We start from the raw sequence: 12,677 nt of genomic DNA on the forward strand, positions 1-12,677 counted from the left end.
TGATCTCGACCTCATATGTGCAATGTCAAAAATCATCTCAAAACTTTTGACTTATGGGAGATCAAATAGTCTTGACTCAGATGCGTATCGTAATCTATAAATGTGTCGAGATTGAGGCTTAGCTATTGTACCCTCACACATATCTAGTCACAAAATATCATAGTGGACTAAATGCGCCAAAACAAATGACCTTCTGCGGCTTTCCTACTTACTTGTGCGCACCCATTGCGAACAAAGTTACACATTCACATGAGAGTAGGATGTCATAAGCGAGTGGGCCCGAGAAGGCCTACTCAAACCATCGTGTCATCATCTCATTAATGTGATTAAGTATAATAAGCCACTGGTTCATGACCAATGTCATAAACTAATTCCAATCATCTTAATGTGTGAGTTCTCGAAGACAAGTTTTAAAGGTTTAGGCCCAACTAGGTAATGACTCACGACTAAGTCATATTCACTAGATCATAAAAAGGATGTCATGGAGATATCAACTGCGCCTAAGTCGCAAATTTAACTAGTAAGTGCTAATCCCCTGCACCTTCAAGTCAATTTTATTCTCCATACACTTTAATACATCTAGTTGAAAGATGACGATACTCCTGTTGCCATCTCTATTTCTCGCTTCATAGTTACTTGCAATTAATTCTACTATCCACAAGAAGGAGAGAATAAGCTATCAACTATGATAGCTCCTGAAGTAACTTAAGCGCGAATTAGGCTAAAGAGTCTAATTCAACACAATGCTCTTACAAGCGATGCGTTAAATTCTTAGAGTCATAACAACCTTGTCTGCCTTAACCTTTTCATTACTATGCTGCAACGTTTGCGCTTAGTGGTAAATGTTATTCAAAACGTTAGCCTAGTAAAGGAATCACACAAAGAAGCACCTCATCCATGTTTCACACTCAAGTGTGGAAACAGTAAGTGTCCACACTTAGACAAGTTGGCAATGCTAATAGATTTTGCAGCCACTAAGCGCTAATCTTTTCACTCAGTGTTAATAGATTTTGCAGCTTCTAAGCGCTAATCTTTTAACTTCACGTGATATTTCAACGCACACTATTATAGTGCATGAAATTTCGCTCAATCCACTCCCAATAATTGGGTAGAGAGCAAAACACTGCTCGTACTGGCTACTCGTCTTACACTTAATGACTAATTTATTTAAGCTCGCATTTCTTGGATGACGTGACTCTTGAATGTTACTTCATCCAATGATGTAACATTATTTACAAGTCAAATTACAAAGTCAATCCGCGCAGCTCATTAGTCAAGATCATATACAGATCTATTGAGGGCTTACTAATTTCATAACTCCAAAACTCGCCAACCAAAACTATGTAGCGTGCCGCTAACTATAGCGCACACATTAGTTTTTATTGTGCCAAACAAGGCAACAAAAACACGGCGACTTTGAGTCATGTTTCCTTACTTTGGCTCAATTAAGGTTTGACCTAAAGTCTCCAAGACTTTTTCTCATCTAAAGAATGGGATTAGTTTGTTCACATTTGAACATCTCTACTAAGTCTAGGTCAACCAAATTAACTTCCATAAGCTAAATCAATTTAGAGAGAAATTCGCATTGGGATTAATTTGATTAGCATAATATAATTTTGCCGCAAAAATCTAAATTAAATAGTGACAATATTACACAAGTCGCAAGATCGAAAATCCGCTATGCTCGTAATCATCTCTTGCGCCACAAGTGACAATTATCCAAAATTTAGTTTAATTTATGCGCAAAATATTGGTTTTCGGGAGTTAATCTACAAAGATTTCTCTCAACCGAATAACCTCCCACTGACTATGGCATATACAAAGCATGATAAATTCCATACAATAGCATTTTAATGTAAATCTACAAATAACTCATGCTATATTTATTTAATAATGGAATTCTAATAAATAAATAAATAATCATGCTCTTCTAATTACAACATATTACAAACCCAAAAAAAATATGCTGTATTCAATATTTAAATTATGCCATAACAGAAAGTACATCATCCTGAAATTTTCTGGAATTTTCTGGTATTTTCTGGAATTTTAAATAACTAATTAAACACACATAAAATTAGAAATAAAAAATCCAGAAACTAGTAAACAGAAACAATATTCAGATTATGCCATAATTAAAATGTATATTGTTCTGAAATATTCTGAAATTTTTCTGAAATATTCTGGAATTTTAAATGACTAATAAATACACATAAAATTAGAAATAAAAAATCCAGAAACTGATAAAATGAGACAATATTACCAGTAGATATTAAAACATTTCAGAAGTCCACAATAAAAATTTCAACCCCAGAAAATTAATCATGCAACACCAGATGCATTTTAAAGCAAAAAAAAATGCATTATTAACACAGGAAAAATATTACATATTTTTGTAAAATTTTCAAAATTTTACATAATATAGAAAAATTAATTCTGAGTCTAAGGGTACCAACTATGCTTAAAACAAAGCTATAACGAATAAATTATGGCCAATTAACGCAATTCAGAATTAAAAAACAAACAAACAGAGCCTTAGAGCCAAGCCAGCGCGGAAAAACGGCTCGGCTCGGCTCGGCGCCGCTCAGCGCAAGTCGGCTCAAGGATCGGCTCGGCGCGCGGCTCAGCCTCGGCTCGGCGCGCGGCTCAGCCTCGGCTCGGCGCACGGCTCCAGCACGCGGCGCGCGTGCGGGCGCGGACGGCGCGCGTGCGTGGACAGCACCGCCGACGCGCGCGTGATAGCGCGTGCAGGCGCGTCAGCATGGCATCCGGCGCGTGTAGGCGCGTGTAAGCGCGTGGGCGCGCGTGTCTTCGGTGTGGTGGCGCGTGAAATCCACGCGCCGCCTTCCAGTGTGCTGACTGTTCCGATTTTTGTACTGCCGGACTCCTTTTTCCAAAATAAAATCATTTATGCTCTTAAAAATGACATTAATGATCATAAAAATAAAATATTTTGGATCTCCACATCTTTTATAAATATACACATGATAAAAGAAAGCACGAAAATATCCATTATTGGCTCTGATACCAATGTAAATCAAAACAAAAAACACAGAATATGCAGCGGATTAAAATGATCAGATCATACCTTCTTGATGATAGAACCTTCTTGGATAAATCACATGCTTCCAGGAAACTTCTTGATGAACCAACCCAGCAGTGGAGTGATATCACAGATTGAATATCACCCACACTAACCACAGTGTCAAAGACTTGATCGTTGTGTTTTTGGGAGAGAGTCAGTGTATGGGTTGAAACAGACTCAACGTTGTTTTTCTCTTAGATTACCCATAACCATATAACAAATATTTAATGTATTATAATATCTATCCATATCAGTTAAGATACAGATAATATCTAATATATATTATATCTATCTATATCAGTTCAAACTGATAACGTCTGTTTCAAGAGTGGTTATCCTAAATAGGTTTGATTTCAAAATCAAAACCTATTTGGATAAGGATTCAAAATCAAATTTAATGGTCATGCCACATGGGCGCCCATTACTAACAGAGAGAATAAATGGGGTGATAATGTAATTTCAAAGGTATTGACCAGGTGTCAGTGTAATTTATCAAATTCATATGATAATATAGTTTTATAATTTTATCGTCTTATTTATAAAATAAAAATAAACATAAATGGTCTATTTTTAAAAAATTTATTTATTCATTTTTTTTAAAGGCAAACACATTGAAATGTGATTCCATATTAATATTATTTATTTAATAGATAATCTATAATGGTAAAAAATAATAATTCAAATTATCGAGATAAACCCACTACAAGAAAAAGCACCTTTGGCGACTAAATTTTTAGTTGCCAAAAGTCCATTTTTAGTCATCAAAAGTCGACTTTATAGTTCCCCCGACTAAATTTTTTAGTCGCCGGTTTTGTTGCAAAAACACGGTCGGGGAAGGTATTGGTGACTAAAAAAGTTTTAGCCGGCAAAAAACAGGTCTTTAGCGACCAAAATTTTGGTCGCCAATAGTCAATTACACTTTTTAAAATTATACATTTACCGACTAATCTTTAAGTCGTCAATAGTCAAGGAATCGCCGACCAAACCTTTTAGTCGCCAAAAGCAACACTTTTGGCGACCAATAATTTTAGTCGCCAAAAGTCGTCCCGTGAAAGAAAGAAATACTAACTTTTCTTCCGCTGAGATTCGAACCACCAACCTCCCATATTCTAAACCTTAAGCAACACACTATCTCCACTATGCCTCTAAAACACCACATGATTATATATGCAACATATATTATTTATATAGTATATTGACCCGTATTAATATAAAACTATATATATAAACATAATTATTTTTATTCAATATAATTTATGTAAAAAATAAATTATTTACTAAAAAAAAAGAGACCACTTTTGGCTACTAAATCTGTTTTTTAGTCTCCAATTCTATGCTTTTGGCTACTAATTATTTTTTAGTCGCTAAAAAAATTAATTCCCGCCTAAAAATAACCACTTTTGGCGACTAAACTTATTTTTAGTCGCCAAAAACCTCCACTTTTGGCGACTAAACTGAATTTTAGTCTCCAATTGTAGACTTTTAGCTACTAAATTTTTTTTAGTAGCCAAAAAGCTTCACTTTTGACTACAAAATTTATTTTGGTCAGTAAAACACGTATAATCGGCGACCAAACTATTTTTTAGTCGCCAAAACCTATACTTTTGGCTACTAAATGTTTTTAGTCACCAAAAACCTTCACTTTTGGCTACTAAAATTTTTTTAGTCACTAAAACCCATATGATCGGCGACCAAACTGATTTTTAGTCGCCAATACGTATACATTTGGCTACTAAATTGTTTTAGTCGCTGGCTACTAATTCCATTTTAGTCGCCGAAAATGCTACTTTTAGCGACGAAAGGGGATTTTTTAGTCGCCAATTCTGCTTTTTCTTGCAGTGACCCCATGCATTGTTGAAAATTTTGAAATTAGTGATACATGAGAAACACCGCAATAGGTCTTAAAAATGCCATCAAAAGCTAAAACAACGTTTACGGTCATTGTTTACTTGTGTTTATAAAGTGCCATTAAATAATTTAGCCAACGTTTTTAAGATATCGTAAATTTCTACATATATTAATGACGTCTCAATTATCGGCTAATGTCATTATATGACATTTAGCGACGTTTTTCAAAATCATGTCATCCTTTTTTTTTTTCTTCCTTTGAAATGACATAGATGTTTGTTTTGTACAAAGTAAATTACGAAAATCATGAAATAACTAATGTCATAGTATCTTGTAATTATAATTTAAAGAAAAATGTTAGACTGTTTAAATCATCTTAGTTTGACCTTATTTGTGAAGTTGGCTATTTTAATTGGTTATTTGACTTTTTGACTATTATAATTGCTACCATTACCACCACCATGGTCACCGCTATAACCACCACACCACCATACTATCGATGTTGCCACTACTACTACCACCATTGCCACAATCACTACCACCACATCCACAACCATAAAACAATCACTATCACTACCGTTACAATCACTACCCTACTACCACCACAACCTCTGCTGCCACAACCATTACCTTACCACTACTATATATATCACGTTCATAAATATCACACCACCACCATTACCATCATGAGAACCATTACTCTACTATCATTGGTCGCCGTCACCACTACCGCCACCGCTGCCACCGTCACCACCGCCATCGCAAGCACAACACCACCCACAAAAACCTACTACCACCATCCTACTATCATTGATATCACCACCATCGATGCCGCCGCCGCAATCGCCATCGCCACTACCACTATGACTACAACTCACACCATCACTTCGACAACTATCAATATTATTATGATCTATATAAATTTTTAATTTATTTGTTACTAGTTAAAAAAATAAATAACTAATAAAAATTTATTCCATTCTATGAGTTTAATAGGCATTACCAAATATGAGAATGATAATTATCATCTTTTCCTATGTCATTCCATGTTGGCAACCAAACAATGGAATGGAAATGGATATTCCATTGCATTCAACTGTATTTCATTTTCACTCTCATTCCATTCTCACTTCATTTTGTTCCATCGTACCAAACATGCTATTAGAGTTTGACCCTTGTAACAAACTAAATCATAAATTTTTAATTTTGTCAATTTAAACAATAATTTTTTAATTTATTTTTTATTTCCATTAAATAAAATTGACAGAAAAAAATATTTTAGTCATTGAACTCAATGTAGGTGTACATAAAATATCTAAAATACTATTTTTAATTGAGTTTAATGACTAAAATATAATTTTTCTCTCAATTTACTTAATAAAAATTGACAAATGGTGTAAGTTAAAAACAAATCAAAAGACTATACTTTTTTTTTTTTAAGAGTGGGGACAAAAGACTAAACTTAAATTGATAAAATAAAATTTTATTTTGTTGCAAGGGACAAACTTTGAATTTTTTTTTTTATAATTTTCCTTGAAAGTTGTGTGCCATATTTTGTCAATTTTTTATTCTTATGTTTCCTATTCATTTCACCCAACTAAATCAGGAGGAGATCAAATCCATGAATCAAATTTGTTTCACCTACCCTCTCTGGCAATCGGTCCAATGAGTGATACTTTGATTAATATATTACAATGGTCAAAACAGGGTTCACATGTAAAGCGATAACAATGAAAGTCTCTATCACCATTGCAGGCTGAATTTGCTATTACAGAGAGGTAAACAGAACATGGGAGTCTTCTTCCTGTGTTTGGTTGAAGGATTTGAGGAGAGATTTAGAAATGGAAAGGAAAAATGTGTGTGAAATTAGGTGAAAAATAAATATGTTTTATTTACATTTCACCTACCTTTTTCATTTTTTTTCCAAATCCCTCTTCAAATCCTCTAACCAAACACAGGATTAAAGGATTATTTGGGATATTCTAAATAAGTACACTTTTTGACTTTTTATGAAATATGGGTTGGGTATGTGTTGGGTTTAAAGTGATTTGGTAGAGAGGTGATGTGACTTAAATAGAATAGTGACTTTTTTGACTTTTTTAAGGGATGGCAAACAAAACCTAAGGTACTCCACATCTGACATTGATGATAGTTTTAGATCTTTTGTTTAAGTTTGACATAATTTTTTATCATGTCCTTAAATTTCACCTACTGACCCTGAACCTGTGTTTAGATTATTATTGTTTTGTATACAAATTTAGTAAAAGATAGAAAAAAAGGATGAAATGTAAATAATATATAGTTACATATCACATACTCATTTATTTTTTATTTTTAAATATCTACCTAAATTCATGATCTAAACACAATATTACTATTTCCATGGTTTGGTCACATTTGGAGAGTAGCATTATAAACTAATCGGAGCTTCTTTAATTAGCTCTTCCCCAGAGTACCATAGAGTGGTCCATTGCAAATTGTTAATATATATATATATATTTGAATGGAGGTAAAATTTTCACATCTATTTTGTTACATGTTTTTCAGTATTTTCTCAACCACCAAAGAGAGGACTAAAAGTTGAATACATTATCTAAATCGAGGTCTCCATCCATGGAATACATTACCCCAACAATAGGTTACCCAAAAACAAACAAATAAATACTTGTGAAGGTCACACAAAATTAAAAAATGATGAAAATGTATTGACTATCTTTCTATCCATGGAATACATTACCCCTAACAAATACTTGAGCAGAGTGCTAAGCATTATGTTAGATAACCATGATGATGATAAAATTATGATAACAAAAGATATTACCACAAAATATTCCATATCTTAACACTAAAAAAGCTGATTAACAATAAACAAATTCTGACTAGTTCTACCAAAGGGGGGGGGGGGGGGGGGAAGTCTGCTCCAACATGCTAGACATTGATGAGATCAAACAGGGGACATACTCTCGATGAATCGGAAAGGATTAAGAAGACCATAATGACAAATAACATTATCCAAGATACCTAGGAGAAAATCAATAAGCACCTTCCTTGTCTTCAACTTCACATTATAAGAAATAATTTTGCAACTCTCTAGAAAGAGTAACACTAGTGCAAAATCGTGTTCGTTTTCTTCTTTCTCAACACTTGCCACAAAAAAACTATGATGGAAAACAGTGCTCTGAACTATCCCAGGAAATACATCAATTAAGGGTGCAAGATTGACATTGCAATTCACATTCCAACTGCTGTAGTCCCTATTCATATTGAGGATTTTGAATTCCATATAATGACACGAAGGCATCTGAATAAGAAGCAAACGGCCACAACATTCTCCAAAATACCTAGTCTTGTCTTCAGAGAGAATTTTAGGCCTAATTGGCATTACCGTGAGCTTTTCTGCATCAAAGTCAAATCTAGTGTGAACTTCTCCTTTTCCTCCCAACCAATGGATTGCTCCATTCCAAAAAGCTCCTCCTCCCCATAAACTTGGTCCAGTAGTCAAATCAATATGTTTCCAAGACGAACTCTCCAAAGAGTAGATATTAAATTTATCAATCCTTTCAAATACAAGCAAAACTTTGTAGTGCAGTGATTTTGAAGGATCAAAAGCTAAGTAAGCATATGATCTAGATAAATGTTGACAAGTTTGAGGAAGTAGCTTGTATTTCTGTGTGGTCACATTACAAATAATATAACTTCTATTAACATTCAAATCTGCAAATTGACTACTCTCACACTGGAGTAATCCATTGCAGGAGCTATGAATTTTGATTTTAGAATCTCTTTCAACACCAACACCGTTAAGGAAAGAAAGTGTGGGAAGACTTGCATTGTCGTGAAGCGAGACAGACATGACTTGTTTCATGGAACACCAATAGTCGTAACAAAAATATAGTCCCACGATCGAGTGGTTGGGTTGATTTTGGCGAGCGTGGTTGAACGAAAACTGTGAGTCGAAGATGAGAAGGAACCAATTCTTGGAAACAGACTTGAATCTAAGTAGGGATTTGGGAGGAACGCATAAGAGAATCTGTGTAAGAAGATCTTTATTGCTCACAACTGCTTCTAATGCCGTTGACGAAGAAGAACAACCGATAATGGAATTCGTTCTTGTGCTGCTTGATGTTGTTATATTGATCATGTTTGGTTTGCAAGGAAGATCAAAAGAGAATACGTAGGGATGGGAATATGTGAATTGAATCTGTTCGGCACTGAGGTAGACGGAGAGAGATAGAGAGAGGTGTCCACATAAACCCTAAAAGCCCAATGTAAATCTTAAACCCTAACCCTTAATATATACCACAAGAGCATCATTCTTTATTTTTAATTTTTTATTAAATTTAAATTTAATAAAAAAAATACTAAAAAATTAGAGGTGGACAAACATTTAACATGACCAGGTTTGGGCCGAACTTGTACTATATAGGATATGTATCAATCCAAGTCTGGCTCAGTCCAATATCGGGCCTAATCGAGTTATCAAGTGCGCCCATTTAACTTAATAGATATAAACTATTATTTTCCTTTTTATGGACTACTAGACCCTTTTTAATGATTATTTGAATTTAAGCCAATTTTTATAAAAATTATAATATAAAATATAAAATCAATATTTTTATAAATGGTTGGGTCAGACCTAGTCGGACTAAAACTCTTTATTTCAAGTCCAATTCAAAAATTAAATGGGCACAAAATTTCAGCAAAGCCTAATCCTATGGGCCAATTTTTTTTTCCAAGCCTAAAAATATGAAGCTAGATTGAGCGGGTTACGCAGCCATTAGGCCCATGGTTTCCCCCATCTCCAATCTTTTTGTCAAAAGTTTATCAATTCAAAGGGACAAGTATTGGTTTTCATCAAATTGATAATTTATGAAATTTTTCATCAAATTAAAAATAAAGTATTCAAATTTTTTTATTTTTATATTTATCAATTTTAACAAAAATAAAAATTTGGGATAAGAGGGGTATATTTTAAAGGGGGTTTCAACGAAAAGATTGAGCTTTTTCATGTTGGTCATTTCCATTTGAGAGAGTATTTGGATTTTTGTAGGTTCATTTTGGGACCGATTTCGGTGATTCAAAATGTTTACTTTTTAGGACTCGGTGAGTATAATGTTCATGCAAAAAATCAATATGATCAGATATCGGTACCTACATATTTAAGTCAAATCTGTATTATAAAAATGAATGGTTATTCATCTTTATCTTCCTCCTTGTCTTTCCCATCATTTTTTGACGATTGATTTACTTCATCTTGAGCAATAGATCCAGTGACCTCATTCTCCAGATAAAAACTTGTGCAATGACATGGCTTTATTACTGCTGGAAGCTCTTCACACACTCTAACTAGGAACATGCTTCCATTACATTCAACATTAATCATCGTATTGATGAACTCCATTATGGTAGTAATTATTCGTACCTTCCCACATTGAAGAGAATTTTGGCTACTAATATCATCATCAAATTGAACAACCTCACCCCACAACTTGCCAATGTCTCTGAATGTATTAACACTCCACAAATTGAATGGTACGCCTACACATGTAAGCTACACACACCTTTCTTGTTCAAAGTACTTACCTTTCTCCTAATCTGTGATGGAATCACACAATTCTAGCGTCCACTCTTCTAGCGTGGATCTTGCCTCCCTTTATGTTGCGGTGATTTGAAAGTTAGGACTGTTAGCCTTCCTTCTCCATCTCTGACACTTACTTTGTCACGCCCCAAACTCGCCCCTAAAAGTTTGGGCATGACCACTTCAGAACCGGACAGATAATACGATATATACAACATATAGGGCCTGAACGAAAGCATTTAATAACACAAAATAGTACAAATTAACATCCATCGAGCTCACACCTGTATGCCAGAATCTCAATGTGCCATTCAACAGTTCCTCCTATGATAGACAGATATACAAGAAGCAGATATATGCATTCACACAATAACATATTTGGGCATATATACAGAACCAGCCCCACACGTGGGCATACAGCAAAAATATTGGTAAAGGAAATTATGCACGACTAATTACATTAGACAAAAGATTAAGGACCAAACTAGGGGTCATTGAGGGAACCCCACAAAGTGCATAAGCTTTTCCACATGGCTTGACCAGGAAGGGGTGACCAAAGCTGAACTAGGACCGACGTTCAGGTTGATTGCCTACAGAAATAGACATAACATAAGGTGAGCAAGGCTCAGTGAACAATAGCACTCAACAATTTAATGATTAAACTTAAATTGTAATATTTATAATGTATGTAAGTGCAGAGGTCATATAATTACTCTTATCTTGTAAACATTTAATGATTACTCTTATCTTATAATGGAGGAATTAAGACAACACAATGGCATAATCATCACATTAACATGGATTACACATTCAATCAAGGCTTTAATTCCTTGAAGTTCATAAACACAATCCAATTCCATGGAAGTTCCACTTCCTCACACATATATACATACATATAGCCATTTGTTTACATAAATGAGCTCAAATGTGATAGTTGAAGAAATGAAATGTAAATTCTCACTAGGTAATTCAATATAACTCCAACATAACCAAGTATTAAGAATAGCTCCCCTAATTCCTCAATTAACCAACCCTTAACCCCTATTACAACCTTAACTTACATGATAGCACAAGAAGTTCTTATTAAGATTAAGAGAGGGGTTATTCAAAGTAGATTTCACTTACCTTAAGTTCAAATCTCTACAATCTCTCTCACTTTCCCAACTTTCTTCCTTGTGGAACTCTATTCTCCCTCTCAAATTCTCTTCTCCTCTTACTCTCTCCAGGAGATATTTTTGAGTGGTGGTTTCCCTAAGTCAAATGTATAAGAAGCATTGATATATATATATATATATATATAAAGTGAATAAAGATGAAAATCCATCAGTTTAATCATTCCAAATCAAAATTTCATAGAAAATCATGTTATGACCTAAAAATCATGCTGATCTCAAATATAAAATTAATTTCAAATTATCAAGACTCTAAGGCGTTCAATTTCTGATTTGAACATTATAATTGTAACAGATATTTCTCCTACTAAACAAAAATGAATCTATATTCATAAGACTCATTCAATTAAACCTCACTTCACACAAAATTTCACAATAAGCATATAAATGCACAGAGTAGGGGACTGAAAGTATACCATAAAATATGTACGAGGGTCGGGTTATTACACTCTCCCTCACTTAAATAAGTTTGGTCCCTCAAACTTGTTTTACTACGTAACAGATTAGAAATCTTAGTCTCACACTATTGTCCAATTCTGTTATAGATGTTCACGTAATTCCTCAGTTCGAACAAGTCACGGGTTAACCCGATATGTATCACAGTTATTCCAAAGTCCCCAACATAATAAACATCTCAGAGTTTTATCCAACTAGTCGTTTCGATGTTCATTTCAGGTATGTAGAATAAAAGAAAACAACTCCATATATTTATTTCATAGGAGCCTGCGTCGAATAAGATAAGACTATCAGAGTCCACCAACAAGGTTCTGCCTATTTAACAAGGTATACTTCATTCCAACAATCACAAATAAGTTGTTTAAGTACGTAGCCACTAGCTTCACAATTTGTTCTTACTATTCCCTTATTTCCAAAAGCATTTCAAAGGCATACCATTATATTGGTTCAGAATTATATGTAATAGTTTTTAACAAGGTCAGTACAACAGAAAGAAGGGTCACAATACACATCGTTAATTCCTCATAGCATTACTTCT

General features: G+C 34.1%; 1 protein-coding gene across 1 annotated transcript; it reads right to left on the reverse strand.

The window, feature by feature from the left end:
- Positions 1-5,640: 5,640 nt before the first annotated feature.
- Positions 5,641-9,074, reverse strand: LOC114263033 (F-box protein At5g07610-like). Its single transcript, XM_082923160.1, has 2 exons — positions 7,895-9,074; positions 5,641-5,846 (listed from the first exon to the last, which is right to left on the reverse strand). Exons 1-2 carry the CDS (start codon positions 9,072-9,074, stop codon positions 5,641-5,643), a joined length of 1,386 nt encoding a protein of 461 aa, XP_082779286.1.
- Positions 9,075-12,677: the final 3,603 nt, after the last annotated feature.

This window comes from Camellia sinensis, chromosome 4 (assembly GCF_055761805.1).
Source record: "Camellia sinensis isolate YWXY chromosome 4, ASM5576180v1, whole genome shotgun sequence".
NCBI classification, from domain to species: Eukaryota; Viridiplantae; Streptophyta; class Magnoliopsida; order Ericales; family Theaceae; genus Camellia; species Camellia sinensis.